Source organism: Zeus faber (genome assembly GCF_960531495.2).
Source record: "Zeus faber genome assembly, chromosome: 13".
Taxonomy (NCBI): domain Eukaryota; kingdom Metazoa; phylum Chordata; class Actinopteri; order Zeiformes; family Zeidae; genus Zeus; species Zeus faber.
Genome location: NC_137198.1, coordinates 23,550,721 through 23,567,471, shown reverse-complemented (window position 1 = coordinate 23,567,471; position 16,751 = coordinate 23,550,721). Strand labels below are relative to the sequence as shown.

The 16,751-nt window shown below is 43.6% G+C and overlaps 1 protein-coding gene across 4 annotated transcripts in view; it reads left to right on the top strand.

Annotated features, from left to right (window-relative positions):
* Positions 1-16,751, top strand: part of mocs1 (molybdenum cofactor synthesis 1) — a 30,835-nt gene that overhangs the window by 10,311 nt on the left and 3,773 nt on the right. For all 4 annotated transcript variants that reach the window (XM_080012834.1, XM_080012835.1, XM_080012837.1 and 1 more), the window contains exons 4-9: positions 8,630-8,794; positions 9,725-9,786; positions 11,340-11,451; positions 13,170-13,282; positions 16,279-16,389; positions 16,475-16,595. In XM_080012834.1, coding sequence (XP_079868960.1) covers positions 8,630-8,794; positions 9,725-9,786; positions 11,340-11,451; positions 13,170-13,282; positions 16,279-16,389; positions 16,475-16,595 — 684 coding nt within the window. The remainder of the gene's footprint in view (positions 1-8,629; positions 8,795-9,724; positions 9,787-11,339; positions 11,452-13,169; positions 13,283-16,278; positions 16,390-16,474; positions 16,596-16,751) is intronic.

The window sequence follows — 16,751 nt, the reverse complement described above, 5'->3', positions numbered from 1 at the left end:
TGGCGCCTGCCCCTTGTGGTCGCCTGCGCCGGCGCTCCGGTCGACTTTTGAACATTTTAGTATTTTTTTCCGTTTTTATCATAATGTCCACCAAAAAAGCATCCGCAGTTACCGCTTACACTCATGCACTCATGGATATAAAAACTTCCCTAAACTAACAACTTTGGGACTTTTTATCCGTGGTAGCAGAGTGGCCGGCTGAAATTCTACGCGGGAACAACAACAACAAAAAAAAAAAAAATGGAGCTGCTGTTCCACGAGCGGGCCCACGGAGGAAGCACCGTGGTAAACAAGGCGGCATTCGGGCCAGAATGAGGACGCAACCTTACTGTCCACCTCTGCCAAGCATCCTTCTTGCCAACGTTCAGTCCCTGGAGAACAAGATGGATGAACTTTGAGCGAGGAATTCCAACGAGACATGAGGAACTGTTGCGTCCTCTGTCTGACGGAAACGTGGTTGAACCCACTGGTGCCGGATGAAGCCATACGTCCAGCCGAGTCCTTCTCCGTGTTCCACGGCGACAGATCGTGGGAGTCTGGGAAATCCAAAAGTGGAGGCTTCTGCCTAATGGTAAACAACCGCTGGTGTAACCCCAACAACCCCAAGTTTCCCTCCCGCTCCTGCTCGCCGAACCTGGAACAGCTGACCATCTTATGCCGTCCATTTTATTCCCCCGGGAATTCAACACAGTCATCATTACAGCCGTTTATATTCCACCGCAAGTGGATACTGACACAGCACTGTCGGACCTGTGCGGATTTCAAAACAAACATCCTGACGCGGTTGTGGTGGTGACTGGGGACTTTAACAGGGCGAACCTTAAAAAAGTTCTGCCTAATTTCCACCAAAACATCACGTGTGCCACCAGGGGAGATAGAACTTTGGACCATTGCTACACACCTTACAAGAATGGATACAAGACCGTCTCGCTCCATGCCTCTTGCTGGTTTCCGTTTACAGGCCTCTGATCATGCGAGAACTGGTGGTGACGAGGGAAGTGAAGCGGTGGACGGACCAATCAGAGGCTGCGCTTCAGGTTGCACTCGCTGACGTAGACTTGGACATGTTCCAATCAAGTTCAAGTGACATCAGCGAGTTTACGGACGTAGCGGTGAGTTATGTGGCTACGGTAGCAGACAGCATTGTTCCCACGGTGAAAGTTCGGATATTTCCAAACCAGAAACCGTGGGTTGATAAATCCATCCGCTGCGCTCTGAATGCTCGCACGGCCGATTACAAAGCGGCGTAGTACAATCTGCGGAGGTCGGTGAAGGATGCTAAACGGACGTACAGGGAGACTGTGGAGCTACAGATGGCGCGGGGGGACACAAGACGCTTGTGGGAGGGGCTGCGGACAATAACAAACTACAAGAGCAGCTCCTCCCCAGCCACGAGTGTGGACGCCTCCCTAGCCAACGAACTGAACTCCTTTTATGTTGCGGTTTGAGTCAACAGCACTGCTAGCTCACTGGCTAAAAGGAGTTACACCACTGGGGATGAGCGTGCACTCTCAGCTTCTGTGCACGAGGTCAGGAACGCTCTGATGCGGGTGAACACCAGGAAAGCTGCGGGCCCAGACGGCATTTCTGGACGAGTACTGAAGACCTGTGCTAACCAGCTAGCCCCTGTGCTCACTAGGATATTCAACATCTCCCTGGCTGAATCAGTGGTCCCGTCCTGCCTCAAGAGGTCCACCGTCGTTCCTGTCCCGAAGATCGGCTCTTCTGCCTGCCTGAATGACTACTGTCCGGTGGCCCCCACCTCGGTGGTCATGAGGTGCTTCAAGAGGCTGATTAAGGATTACATCTGCGCCTCCCTCCCCTGCACCTTGGATCTGCTGCAGTTCGCTTACCAGCAGAAAAGATCCACGGACTACGTGGTCTCCCAGGTACTGCATACCACGGTCACGCACCTGGATGGCTGGAAGGGGGCCTATGTGAGAATGCTGTTCATCGATTGCAGTTCAGCTTTCAACACCATAGTCCCTACCAGACTGGCTGTCAAGCTGAAGGAGCTTGGACTGAATACTCCGCTGTGTGCCTGGATCCTGGACTTCCTCACAGCGTGGCCCCAGGTGTTTAGGGTGGGGAAGCACATGTCCAGCTCCCTCACCCAGAATACAGGATCCCCCCAGGGTTGCGTCCTCGGCCCCCTACTGTTAGATGGACAAAACACCTCAAGAAAATGCTTTGGGAAATTGTAATGGGTATCTTTTACTATTTTGTGACAATTAATAGACAATCGATTGAGAAAATTAGATTAATTCAAAATAACATAAATTTCTACTGAAAATGTATGATATTCTTTGAAAGAGATTTTCATTTATACCGTGTTCTAATCCCATTTTGAGTATGTTGATCCTGGCGTGAGGAGAAAATAAAGGAAACGGTCTTTACATTATCTTCGTGAAGGAGCAGAGCCCACGGGGAGTTTATACCCTCCCCTTCCAGTTTCTCGCCCAGGAGACGACTTGGCCGGCAGAATAGTGACCGTTGGATGTGTGCATGGAATGCATTTAAACTCTTGGAGGCTGCTGATCATAGAAACAACTGGTGCAGCTGTGTGATGGGAGTTACAATACTTACAAAGTTGTGTGGTTGTTTATTATCTTGAGCATTATAAAATCTGGTGTAGTCATGGACTCGAGCAAAATTTCAACAGCCACATTAAAACAATTACAAAGTCAGCCTACTATCACCTTAAGAACATATCAAGGATTAAAGGACTTGTGTTTCAGCAGAATTTGGAAAACTTGTCCATGCATTTATCCTTAGTAGACTAGACTACTATAACGGTGTCTTTAGAGGTCTCCCTAAAAGATTGATCTGACAGCTGCAGTTGATTCAGAACGCTGCTGTTCGAGTCCTCCCTAAGACAATGAAAGTGAATCATATCACTCCAGTTCTCAGGTCTCTACACTGGCTTCCTGTCCATCAAATAATTGATTTCAAAATACTACTGTTGGTTTATAAAGCACTGAATAGTTTAGGGCCAAAATACATTCCTGATCTTCTGCTACGTTATGAACCGTCCAGACCTCTCAGGTCGTCTGGGACAGGTCTGCTTTGTGTCCCCAGAGTCAAATCTAAACATGGAGAAGCAGCGTTCAGTGGTTATGCGCCACATAACTGGAACAAACTCCTAGAAAACTGCAGGTCTGCTGCAACACTCACCTCTTTTAAATCAAGGCTGAAGACTTTTCTGTTTGCCGCTGCCTCTTACTGAACCACATATTTATCTCTTGCACTGCAACTTTTGTGACTTTATTGTATGCATGTCTTAACTTTATAATGTGTTCTTAATAATCTCTTGCACTTAATGACTTAATGACTTAATGACTTCCTTTTACAATGTGTTTATTTTGCACTTTGTCTTGATGCTTCTAATGATTTATTTAAAGCTTTTTGAATTGCCTTGTTGAAATGTGAATACTAGTGGCTTTGTGTGCACTGTATTATAACTGCTTTGGCCTATCTGAAACAGCGATATCAGATCGGGGAATAGGTGCTATTCGGGGAATAGGCAAAATAATTGTTAACAAAGAGTAAAACAAGGTTTCTTTGATTCATTTCCTGCACTGCACTATAACTTTTATGCATTCTTTGTATTCTGTTTTTTAACTTTATGCATTATATGTCCTTTTATAATGTGTTTCTTTTAACTTTGTCTTAATGGCCCTACCCATGTGTTTCAAAATGAATTTAACTCAGGACTTGTTGGTTGAGGGGCACCCTCACTACCGCTTACGCCAATGTTCCCATGTTGGTGTATACAGTGATACTTAGACGTATATCAAACTATAAGACGCTATAACTGTAAGAACTTTGTGCATAGGATATTTTATTACTGGACATTTAACACAAAAAATAGGCTATATAGTATAATCCAAAATACACAAGCTGAATACAACACACAATACAATTAATATTTTTTATTAATACGAATTAAATAAAACAAAAATTACATCGACAATCTTTTTAAAACTGTACTTCAATAGAAAAATAGATCAAAATAAAAGTATAGACCAAAGTTAAGTAAAGTATAGTATAGACCTCCCCCGCACCTTGGACCTGCTGCAGTTTGCGTACCGGCCGAACAGATCCACGGACGACGTGGTCTCCCAGGTACTACACACCATACTCACGCACCTGGATCGCCGGAAGGCGGCCTATGTGAGATTGCTGTTCATCGACTATAGTTCAGCTTTCAATACCATCGTCCCCACCAGACTGGCTGTCAAGCTGCAGGAGCAAGCACTGAGCACTCCGCTGTGTGCCTGGATCCTGGACTTTCTCTCAGCCCCGGCCACAGGTGGTTAGGGTGGGGAGGCACATGTCCAGCTCCCTCACCCTGAACAAAGGATCCCCCCAGGGCTGCGTCCTCAGCCCAATACTGTACTCCCTGTACACACATGACTGTGTGGCCAGGTCCAGCTCCAACACCATCATCAAGTTTGCTGACGACACCGTTGTCGTGGGCCTGATCACCGACTGCGATGAGAAGGCCTACCGCGAGGAGGTGGCTGACCTGTCACTCTGGTGCCAGGACAACAGCCTACACCTGAATGTCAGCAAAACTAAGGAGCTGATTGTGGACTTTAGGCGAGGATGACAATCGAGTACGCATCCGCCCTTGGTGATTAATGGGACTTCTGTCGACAGGGTGAGCAGCTTCAAGTACCTGGGACTCCACATCACAGAGGACTTGGTAAAGAAGGCGTCTTTACCACTTCAGGCAGCTGAGGAAATTCTGGGTCTCGGTGAGGAGCCTCCGCCCAAGCCATAAGAACTGTCAATGCTGACCTCACTAGGGGTCCTCATTGAGCCACACCATAAGGCTCCACTACCTTCTGTACTGTATGTAGCATACTGTACCGCATATTGTGTCACTGTTCTGGGTTGTTCGGTGATACTGTATTGCTGCGCCGTACTGTTGTATACTGTGCTGTATTATCCCACAAACACTTCCTCACTTTATTGACATGCCACTTTAATGCACATATCTGTTTACATAATTGTCTCATATACATAAGACTATCCCATATACGTAAGCCTATTCCCTTTATCTATTCCATTTTATTTTAATCTATATATTTTTATTTTATTCTATAAGTATTCGACTTACTGTATTACGTTTTAGGAATCAGTTAGTTGGTCTAGTAGAAAGAAATTTTCCTAGGACATATTGTGTGTAATCACCGGGTGCGTTGCATTACATTTCAATGCATATATGTATGAAAGTATGTATATGTACAGTATGTGACGAATAAAGCTCTTGAATCTTGAAAGAGTGGAGTGGTGGGCAGGGTATGGGAGAAGATCTGCGGGTGAGCTAACTGTTTAGCATTGCATTGCATTATTGCATTATTTCACTGCATATATGTATGAAAGTATGTATATGTATGTGACAAATAAAAATCTTGAATCTTATACATCAAGAAGCACTGTGTGGCAAAGCCCTAAAGATGGAACATGTTATGACCACAGTAACACGAGTACGGTAGAAGAAGAAACAGTCTTTATTTATCACGCAACACACCACACTATAACACATGCTTGCACACACACACACGCACATGCTTTTGATGGTGGCCGGTGAAATGGATTCTCTGCTTTTGACCCATCCTGGGTTGTCCTTCCTCCGGGGGCACACCGGGGGATAAATGTCCATTGCTGGTCAGACAATGATGGGTGCATGTTTTTGGTGGGGGTCCTTGCTGACGTGAGGTGGAGGAAACCCCATGTGAGCACGGGGAGAACATGCAAACTCCACACAGAAAGGCTCCTGTTTGGGAGATAACCCGCCGGAGCACGGTGCCAACAGCGCCCCAGGCGGGAATCAAACCCAGGACCTTCTTGCTGTGAGGCAGCAGTGCAATGCACTGCGGCACCGTGCCACGGTAGTTATCTTTATAAGAGCCAAAGGTCTAAATCACCGCTAGTTCAAGTCTCTTTTGGAGGAATGTGGTTTGGAATACGCAGACGTGCCTTATCACACAGAGGTGAGATGGTTAACCCGAGGAAAAGTACTGAACAGATGTTTCGAGCTCCATGAGGAAATATGTCAGTTTCTGGAAAGCCAAGGGAAAGACACAGCAGAGCTCCGGGAGAAAATCTTTTCTGTGTGAGCTGGCCTTTATGTGTGACATCACGAGCCATCCTGATGTGCTGAACCTGCAGCTTCACGGGTGGGGGTGTATCATCACAGACATGTACGCTGCAGTGAGGGCTTTTAAAACTAAATTCTGCCTGTGGGAGAATCAGATGCTGCAAGGAAACCTGGGCCATTTTCCCTGCTGCCAAACAGTTAAAACGCAAATCTCTACCGCCCTGTTCCCATGTGCACAGTTTGCTGAAAAACTCAGCGTACTCTGCGCCGAGTTTACCTGGCGATTTGCCGACTTTGATGTCCAGAAATGTAGGTTTGAACTGCTCACTAATGGGGTGGCGCACAGTTTCCACATTTCATCCCTGACACAATGCCTCAGCTCCGCACCCAAGCTGCTCAGATGCTCTCCATGTTCGGCAGCACTTATCTATGTGAGCAACTGTTCTCCTCCATGAAGATGACCAAAACATCTCACAGGAGTCGTCTGACAGATGAACACCTTTGCTCGATCCTGAGGATTTCCTCAGCTCAGAGCCTGAGTCCAGATATTGATGAACCAGCATCCAAGAAGAGATGCCAGGTATCTGGCTTGAACACAGGGTAGATCAGTGTGTAGCAAACTGAGCTACTATTAAAGTTGTCTCTATGCACTTTTTCTTGCTAGTCCAAGGCATGGGCTTGAATGGTTGCACGTTCATTGAAGGATATTATTTTTAGTCAATTGGTTTATTATTGTTATTTTTAAATTTATTATTAGCCTGTGGAAAAAGATAACTGTTAAATTTAAAGAAAGCTGCAAATAAAAAAGGAGGCATACAATTTTAATTTTATTTAAGAAATGAATGCCATTGATGTGCTGTTTTTTTTATTTGAAATTTGATTTTGCATGTGTGCAATATTAAGTTATATCAAGCTTTGCTTGTTCCATATTGTTTGAACTTGTTAAGGTCCATTTTTTCAATAAATATCAACGTTGTCCCGCGACTTTGTCCAAGTTTTAAATTTTGGCCCACTGTATATTTGAGTTTGACACTTCTGCAATATTGTTTCAGTTCATTTTCTTCTGTCTAATTTTAACTAAAATGTTTTTTTCGCATCTAGTTTAGTTTTAGTTAAATGTACAGGGATGCAAACACACATGGTGAAAAAAGGTCTAATATAAACTTATGGTGGTAGCTAGTGGTGTAAAGGAACGTAGATGATCCGTGATCCGTACGGGTTGCCCCCCGCGGTTCGTCACGCATGTGAACCGCAGATCAATTGCAAAATTTGATCAGAGTGAAATCCAGTTTTACTGCTGCTGTTACTTTTTATCTCGATGCAGAGTTGCAGCGAAAAGAAGATAGACAAGACAGATGCGTGCTGTGTTTTACTCTGAAGCGCAATGATTGCTTTATGGTACGTCGCCCTATGTTGCTGCCACTTAACCAAATACGGTGAAGCAAATGTTGCTTCTATGCGTCTGTTTGTCTGCCAGTTAGTTTGTTCTAAATGTGGGAACATGATACTGGTAAGTTATTGGAATTAAAGTCAGCGATATAATCATATTTTTTCATTCACCAATATGTTTAAAGGAAGGAGAAATTTAATTGAACAATTGAGTATTGTTGATAATTGTTATTATATTGTTAAACAATTGTATTATTTTCTATATGTTAAGATTTTATTTTAACATTAGACCTGTCTTGAATGTTGTTTTCATTTAAGACCATGGACGCGTCACTTCCTGAAAGCAGCATCGCTTGCTTGCTTTCAAGCTGTGTCTGCGTCTTAGTTTGAACGTAATATCAGAGAATATATCAGAGTCCACTTGCGAATCGATTGCGGATGGGGTCGTTCTCTCGGACGAATAAAAAAAATGCAATAATGGGCTCCCTGCACCCGAGAAAAAAAGTGTTTTTTTTAATTTCGGCTCTGGACGAGTCACACAATTAAGTCACCCAAATTGACGGGAAAAAAATACATTCGCCGAAAAGCGAGTTGTTTGCCCTGACTGTAATAACCTTGCTCTACTGTCGTCCCCTGGTTGACTCTTCGGCAGACAGCGCTGTCAGCAGCCCGGCAGGAGAGTGGGGCACTGGGATATTATAGCTCGACTATGAGAAGGACTCACACTTTTACTTTCTCCGACTACGTGGAAATCTGATGTTTTCACATCGTAGATAACGAAGAAAGGCATTAAAATGTGAACAGGTGCCCGTGTGGACCGGTGCGCATGTGAGTTAACTAAACGCACCAACGCACGTGCAGTGGTCCAGTTCCGACTGTAACAACAAATAATAACAATTAATTATTAAATAAAATAATCTGAGTTCCAGACAGATTTTTTTAATGTTATTTGTCTATAGAGTACGTGCCAATCCTCACCACAACATCAGATTCCTCATATATGTAAATGTACTCGGCGGAATAAACTACATCTGATTCAGATTGTTTTGGTTGTTGAAGAACAGCTAATAAATGGAGAATTTGAAGCCCCACATTGTTTGGTTGATCCTTGGTCTTCTTCCATTGGTCCAGCGGAGTTGAGGAAGCTTGACGGCCTGAAGACCATCGCGGTCACCACCAACGGCATGAACCTCTCCCGGCTGCTGCCCAGGCTGAAGGACGCCGGCCTGGACCTGCTCAACGTCAGCCTGGACTCACTGGTTCCTGCCAAGTTCGAGTTCATCGTCCGGCGGCGAGGTGAAGGAGGCTGTTTGCTGAGGCTGTTTTTGCGGGAAATGAATTTGCTACCTATGGGGGGGGAGCGATTTCCCAGACGAGGTTTAATTGAAATTTAATTGAATAATCCTACGGAAAACTAGTCAGCTAGTCCTTAATTTCAGGTTTAAGTTGAGCTTCATTTAGACCTAGATTAGCTCTAATCTTTCTTCTTGAAATCAGATACTTTTAAACCCAGACTAGGGCAAGACTGAGACTATTCTAAACCATGACTGACTGATTTGAGTTATTGCCATGAAAATAAGCTTGAAATTTGCTAATATGAAAAAATGGGACTCGTCACATTTTGCCATTTTGGATGCAGCTGAGCGGCAGCTGGAAAGGAGGTGACGCTCGGTAATTTTTAAAAGAAAAAAAAAAAGAATGAATAAAAAAAAAAAAATTGGCAAATTGTCTGACTGAGATAAGAGAGAGAGTGGGTGAGAACAAAAGGAAAATTCAGTGGAAATTCTGGACTTTCGGTGAAAGGCCGATCCACGGATCCGGCAGTAAGGAATGCACCTTTTGCATCCACTTTTCAAACAATTTAGCAGTCGAAAAATTTGCTTTCTCGGCTCCAATTCGCTTTTGCTGGGTTTTTGGAATTACCGTTGCGATTATACTTTGGGTACAAATAGTTGCAAACTTAGAATGAAACGTTCGGTCTTGACATGTTCAAATTCGCCTTCACACAGGAATTTGCGATAATGACGGAAGTAAAGCCGACCTTGACAGTCTGTTAAAAGCTTTGACTGTTTTGTCTGCTCAGGATTCTGGTGCTTTGAGGGTCTGGGGTTTTGGGCAATGCAAAAAAAAAAAAAAGTCTGGGGTGAGAACACAGCAAATAGTTATTTTTTTACTTTACATTTTACCTCTGTTTCTCTAAGGTCACAAAATCTGATTGTTTAACAGGCTTCCACAAGGTCATCGAGGGAATTGATAAAGCCATCGACATGGGCTACAACCCCGTGAAGGTAGTGTCATACACACTGTTTCTGCATGAAGTAAATAATCAGTTCCGACATTCCCAAAGACTAAATAAAACGCCATTTTGCACAAAGTATCCAGATGAATATGACTACACCGCGTTCCAAATTATTATGCAAAATATATTTTTCTCTGATTTTCCTAAATAGTCGATGCAAATGACAGTATAATTTTCAAGTCATCAACCATTAGGGTATAATTTGAAAGTTATTGAACAAACCTCCCAATGATAACAGTATTTTTTTCAAAAATAAAAAACTCAAAATGCACGGTTCCAAATTATTATGCACAACAGAGTTTCATGAGTCTTCATGTATTTCTGGGCCCACTGCAACCGTTTCTGCTTGTGAGCATTTGCTTAGGGGTGGCCCAATAGTAGGTTTATGCACAACTGCACAAGCCTCTGCAGGATCCTACACCTTGAGGTTCGCTGGACTCCAGAGGCACCAGCAGCTTCAAATACCTGTTTGCTGCTTTGTAACGGCATTTTAGCAGCTGCTCTCTTCATCCCATGACTTTGTCTGGCAGAAACCTTCCTCATGATGCCTTTATCTGCACCAACCCGTCTGTGCTCTGAATCAGCCACAAATCTCTTCACAGTACGATGATCACGCTTACGTTTTTGTGAAATATCGAATGTTTTCATACCTTGTCCAAGGCATCGCACTATTTGACACTTTTCGGCAGCAGAGATCCTTTTTCTTTCCCATGTTGCTTGAAACCTGTGGCCTGCTTAATAATGTGGAACGTCCTTCTTAAGAAGTTTTCCTTTAATGGGGCTCACCTGGCAAACTAATTATCACAGGTGTCTGAGATTAATTTCAGTCATCCAAAGAGCCCTGAGACACAATACCATCCAAATAAATTAAATGTTTATGACACTTAAATCGAATTTGTATAATAATTTGGAACGCGTTATATCTGCAATATACTGGATATGTTATCTATACCTTTCATTAAAGGGATACTCTCGTCAATACCAATTACATCCCTGTGTCTCCAGGCAAGATTACAGTTATGGAAAGTGACAAATACTTTGTTTCTGTACTTAAGTACCTTTTTCCATGTATCTGTACTTACTGATGTATATTCAGTTTCGGGGACTTTCAACTTTTACTTAATTCACTCCAAAGCAAATATTTATTCATTTTATTCAACATTTCTAACTTTAGTCCAAAAATCAGATTGCTTAGCTTAGAAATGTCAATGTGGTATTTTCATTTGGACTCATCATTTTGTATAAGGGTATTTGTATTTTAACTTAAGTAAAGGATCTGAGTACTTCTTCCACCACTGTGTATGCTAACTGTGTTAGCTCAGTGCATGGCTGCGGAGGGGATCAACTAGCCTAGCTTCTGTGAGGTAGGAAGTCAGGAAATACACCTTCCAGCTTCTCATAAGTTTAACTAGTTAGTTATTTTAGAAAAACATCTTGCGTCTTTATGGCCTATAAACATAACAATTAGATATTCTCTTCTGAATATGGGTAAGATGGACAAAAAGAGAATTTCCCCCAAATACTGAAGTAAGCCCCCTGCAGGTGAACTGTGTGGTGATGCGAGGCCTCAACGAAGATGAGCTGCTGGACTTTGTCGCGCTGACAGAGAAGAAGCCCGTGGAGGTTCGCTTCATAGAATACATGCCCTTCGACGGTGAGTTGAAGTTCCGCAAAACTCTGCTCCAAGGTTCTGATAAGAAGTCTCTTGTAACATTGAAAAAGTGAATTTTTCCACAGATGGATTCTTTAGTGTTCAGCGACAAGGCCTCTCCTTTAACTTGTTTTTATATTCAGCGAAGCTGACAAGACGGGTGTTCTCATTTAAAAATTGTAATTATTTTAAGTCAATTATTTGCTGTTTTGGCGATTTTATGGTGTCCGTCACGAAAGCCAAATCAATGGTAAATTTGCCTTGTTTTTAATTTGTCATTTTTATTGATTTCTTTTTGTTACTTTATGGCACTTCGATATAATAATATCAAATATATTGTGATTTTGATATAGTAATATACTCTGACAGACACAACATTAAAACCACTGACAGGTGAAGTGAATAACATTGCTTGTCTCATACCAAAGGCACCTGTCAAGAGGTGGGATATATTAGGCAGCATGTGAACAGTCACTTCTTGAGTTAATGTGTTGGAAGCAGGAAAAATGGGCCATCGTAAAAATCTGAGGGACTTTAACAAGGGCCAAATTTTGATGACTAGACGACTGGGTCCGAGCATCTCCAAAACGGCAGGTCTAGTGGGGTGTTCCCGGTATGCAGTGGTTAGTACCTAACACAGGTGGTCCAAGCAAGGACAACCGGTGAACTGGCAACAGAGTTATTGGCGTCCATGGGCTTGATGGCTCGGGGAACGAAGGCTAGGCCGTCTGCTCCGATTCCTACAGAAGAGATACTGTAATACAAATTGCTGAAAAAGTTGATGCCTCTATGATAGAAAGGTGTCAGAACACACAGTGCATCACAGCTTGCTGCGTATGGGGCTGTGTGGGGCGAGACAGAGTCTGAGCAAGAGCAGGGAGGGAGAAGTGTTCAGTGGTTTGGTTGTTGGTTCGATGGTGTAGGTTATGGCCAAAACAGTGGCCTGGGAGTTAAAAATAAACCTCAGTGTGTAATAACAACTGTGTTGGCTTCTTCCGCCGTCCAGAACGTTTCAATACCATAATCAGTTGAAGGCACGGTGAGACGCAGCGCAGGGTTCAGGCTGAACAGCGGAGCTGCCAAGTCTCACGCTTTGACCGTGAGACTCACGCCACTGTTTCCCATAAATTGATTTATTTCTGGCGGCCCGCCACAATATCAACATTGACCACCACAATTTATTTTTCTAGTCATCTCTCTTATCCCGCTCTCACCAACACATTGACAACGGACCCGTCTGTGAAAAGCCCCTCCTCTCCGTTAGGGGGGTCATGGAACGTAGTTGATCCATACGGATCGCCCCCCATGGTTGGGCAGACGTGAACCATGGATTTATTATGGATAGACAAGATAGATGGGTGCCTTGTTTTACTCAGAAGCACCGTGATTGGGTTACAGTACATGACACTATGTTGCTGCTACTTTACGGTGCTCGTGAATGAGCTGTGGATATAGCTTGGTAATATCTGAATTGGAGTCTCTGTCTATGTCCCATGTCAATTATATTATATATCCCAGCCAGCACATGGTCTGCTTTATTCAGTGATCTATCACCCATGGCTTGCTCTCAGTGGCAAATTTAAGGAATTAAAATCAATCACTCCAGCAGCTGATTCACCTAATTTGTTCCCCCCTGTTGTGTTGATGATGTGTTGGCAACATGTGAGTTGCCAAGTGATTTTGCTGAGTCTGACCCACAAAACCTCTTGCTCTCCCTGCAGGCAACAAGTGGAACTTCAAGAAGATGGTCAGCTACCAGGAGATGCTGGATCACATCAAGCAGCAGTGGCCCGCCCTAGAAAAGCTTCCCTCCGGACAGTCGGACACAGCCAAGGTCAGTTCCCCCTCGCTAGGAACCTCTGAAGCGATAAACTTGTACCTGTTGAACGCCCAGGAAGAAATATTATTATTATTAGTAGTGATAATAGTAGTAGTAGTGGTATTATTATAATAATAACAACAACAATAATATCATTCATTATCATATCAGTCAGAATTGTATGGAATATTATCCTAATTGCCCAGGGAAGCACTGAAAGATCCATGAAATGCACACACCACTGCGTCAGTGGTGTGTGCATTTCATGGATCTTACGCGGTCACAGACAGGATGAATAAAATGTGTATTTCGAGGCAGTCCCGACATGCTGTTGTCCGAGATTGATCCAGATCGGTCCATTATTGTGGAATAAGTTAGTAAAAAACGTAATTCTTTTATCGCTGTAGCGTGCGCGTATGCGCAAATGATGGTGTGCACATTTCACGTGATAGCATTGCAGTCTAGTGATTGGTCAACAATCTGGACCTAACCAAGATTGGCGGCACAGGCAGATGTAACTGACGTCAGATCTTTCTGGATGTCATTGAGCCGCCGATCCCACAGACAAAATGAATAAGATGTGTATTCGGGGCAGTTCCAACATGGCGTCATCCAAGTTTGATCCGGATTGGTTCAGTATTGCGGAAGAAGTTTGGGATCAACAATAGCAACCTCATCAACATGGCGCCACCCACAGTTCTATGTCGCACGTAGTACACGGATCACGTGATAGAGCTCCAATTAAAACCTCACCAAGATAACACTACGCACAGATACAGAATAGACCACAATAGGACAACCGCTGCAGCTACGGACGCCTGGTTCGAGTTTCATCCAAATCAATCCCCATAAAGAGAAGGAATTAGTGAAATACTTACTAAATATGACCAGAAGTAGCCTAACATTCAAAAACTTCCGGTCGGGTTGCGGAGCGAAATGAGTTTGTGGAGTAAGACGTTTTGTGTCATCATTAGCCAATTGGCTTTATAGAGGTACTCCTCACTTAACGACCTACCTGTTTAACGACCAGCTCTCTGACAAGTCTGTATTGTACGCTGCGTCTCAGAGTCAAGCATGTCATCACGTATCACCCTTTATATACATCTCGTCTTTGTTCTCAGTCTCGTTCCTGCAGTCTGTCAGTATTCACTACGGCCACGTCCCCTTACTGTGAATCAACAGGGGTCCTTGCTTATTGACCAGTTCGCTTTACGACTTGGTCCTAAGAACGGAGCTCGGTAATTAAATGAGGAATACCTGTATTTGCAGTTTGTGGCTACGAATGCACATTTGCACCGTACAAGCTACGTTGTGTGGACTCAGTCGCTCCGTAGTGGTTAGTAACCGTATGTGTGGGCGCATCGCTTTACCTGCTTGACTTCCATTTCGTTTGATATTTTATTATTTCCCCATTTTTGTAACTATAAACGTATTCCGTTCCATCTAACCCGGTGCCTTGTACCTCCTGCGGCATTTGAGTCAGTCCTAAGACTGGTGAGACCGGAGCTAGGAGGGACCCAAACGTACGACACAGAGATGGGAGGCAGACAAGGGGTTAGACGAAGGATGTTTATTCGACAGCGCGGTGGAGATGGCCGGAGAGATCCGGTCGGGTAGGGATGGAGCAGGGCAGGGCAGGGATGATGACGACCGGGCAGGAGGGGTCCAGGATCCGGGTGGAGAGAAGGGGAGCCGGGCTGGATGGAGAGGGACGGACAGACTTGGTCGAGGAGAGGAGACAAACAGGTTCGGGCAAGATGAAACAAGGAGACATGGACAAGGAACTGGCCAGTAGCAGTACAACTTGGGTAAGCTAGTTGACGGTCTGGCAATGAGTGACTGGGGAGCTGGAGAATAAATATTGTGTGGGTGACGATGGTAATTGTTCCCAGGTGTGTGGAATTGGCCAAAGGGAGGCGCAGCGGATGGGGCAAGAGCGGCCCCTAGTGGCGCTGGGAGGCCTTGGGCCTGAAAAAGTCCAAAACATACTCCATGTTTGTGTCCTCACACATGGAGTTCACTTGCAGCTCCAGAGCAAGGGGTCTGAATTGTGTCCGTTTTATTTAAGTCGCGAAATTGTAAAAAGTTGATGAAATGTCAACACTGCTTCTAACACGTGGTTATATCAGAATACAATGTCTTCATTTACAAAAACACAGAAGAGATAAAATATCAATCGAACAGCCCCTACAGGATGGACCCTTAAATATAATAATAATAATAATAATAATAATGAATGATATTATATCATTCATTCTTTCACATGCACTTTACTGCACATATCTGTATATACAAATAGCCTATCCTAATATACATAACTCTATTCCCTTCAATTTTGTACCCCCACTTTGTATTACCTTTTTGAGTCTTATTTTATTTAATTTTAATTTATTTTATTTATATTATTCTATTCACTAACTGTATTACATTTTAGTAATAGGTTTGTTTCAGTAAGTTGCTAGGTAGGAATTAGGTTAGCTATTATGTTTAGTTTAGTAACTATTGTGGGTGCGTTGCAAAGACATTTCACTCCATATATGTATGAACGTATGTATATGTATGTGGCAAATAAACCGTATCGTATCTCGTATCGTATCACTCACCAGTCAGAATTGCATGCATTACTAGAAGACTAACAAACAAAAAATGCTTAGTGGTGTATGCTTGTCTTTCATTTATTTTCTATCTCTTATTTATTTTTTTCAGAATGAAATGTTATGTTTTACCTCCCTACATGGTATGACTTGTTTTGTTATACATGTGATCTGTTCAGTTTATGTACGAGACCTTTGAATAGTTTATAGAATTAAAATCGACACATTAAAAATAAAAGGGCAAACATTTGCCGAACTGGAAAAGCGGGGCAATGCTTAGAGTCTAAAATGGGTTATGGGCCCCCAAAAGGACCTATGATTGAGTCCTTTTTAAGTTGAAATGTTTGAAAACGTGTGTGTATATATAGAACCATACCTCCCCTTTTTAGTTGAACGTTTGCCTACCTTGTCTTCAAGACCTATAAGGTGCCAGGTTTCCAGGGTCAGGTGGGCTTCATCACCTCCATGTCCGACCACTTCTGTGGCTCCTGCAACCGACTACGCCTCACTGCTGATGGCAACCTGAAGGTAAAGCCCTGAATCTCCATTGTCAGGCTTCCAGGAGTTATTTTTTGCGCGTGTATTTTCATCTACTTATTCGCTGTGGGTCCAGGTGTGTTTGTTCGGCAACTCTGAGGTGTCCCTCAGGGATGTTCTCCGCTCAGGGGTGTCGGACGAGGAGCTGCTGAAAATCATCGGGGAGGCCGTTGGACGCAAGAAGAAGCAGCATGCAGGTAGAGATGGCTACTTCTTCGTCATGACATCCCGTTGTCCTTCACAAAACATCTCAGACTCAGGTGTTACGTTTGTAAATTCCTATAAATGAGGCGTAGCTCGTAGAGCTAGTTCTGTCAGACAACTCGACAGCGCCTTATGCTTCCACGCCCTTA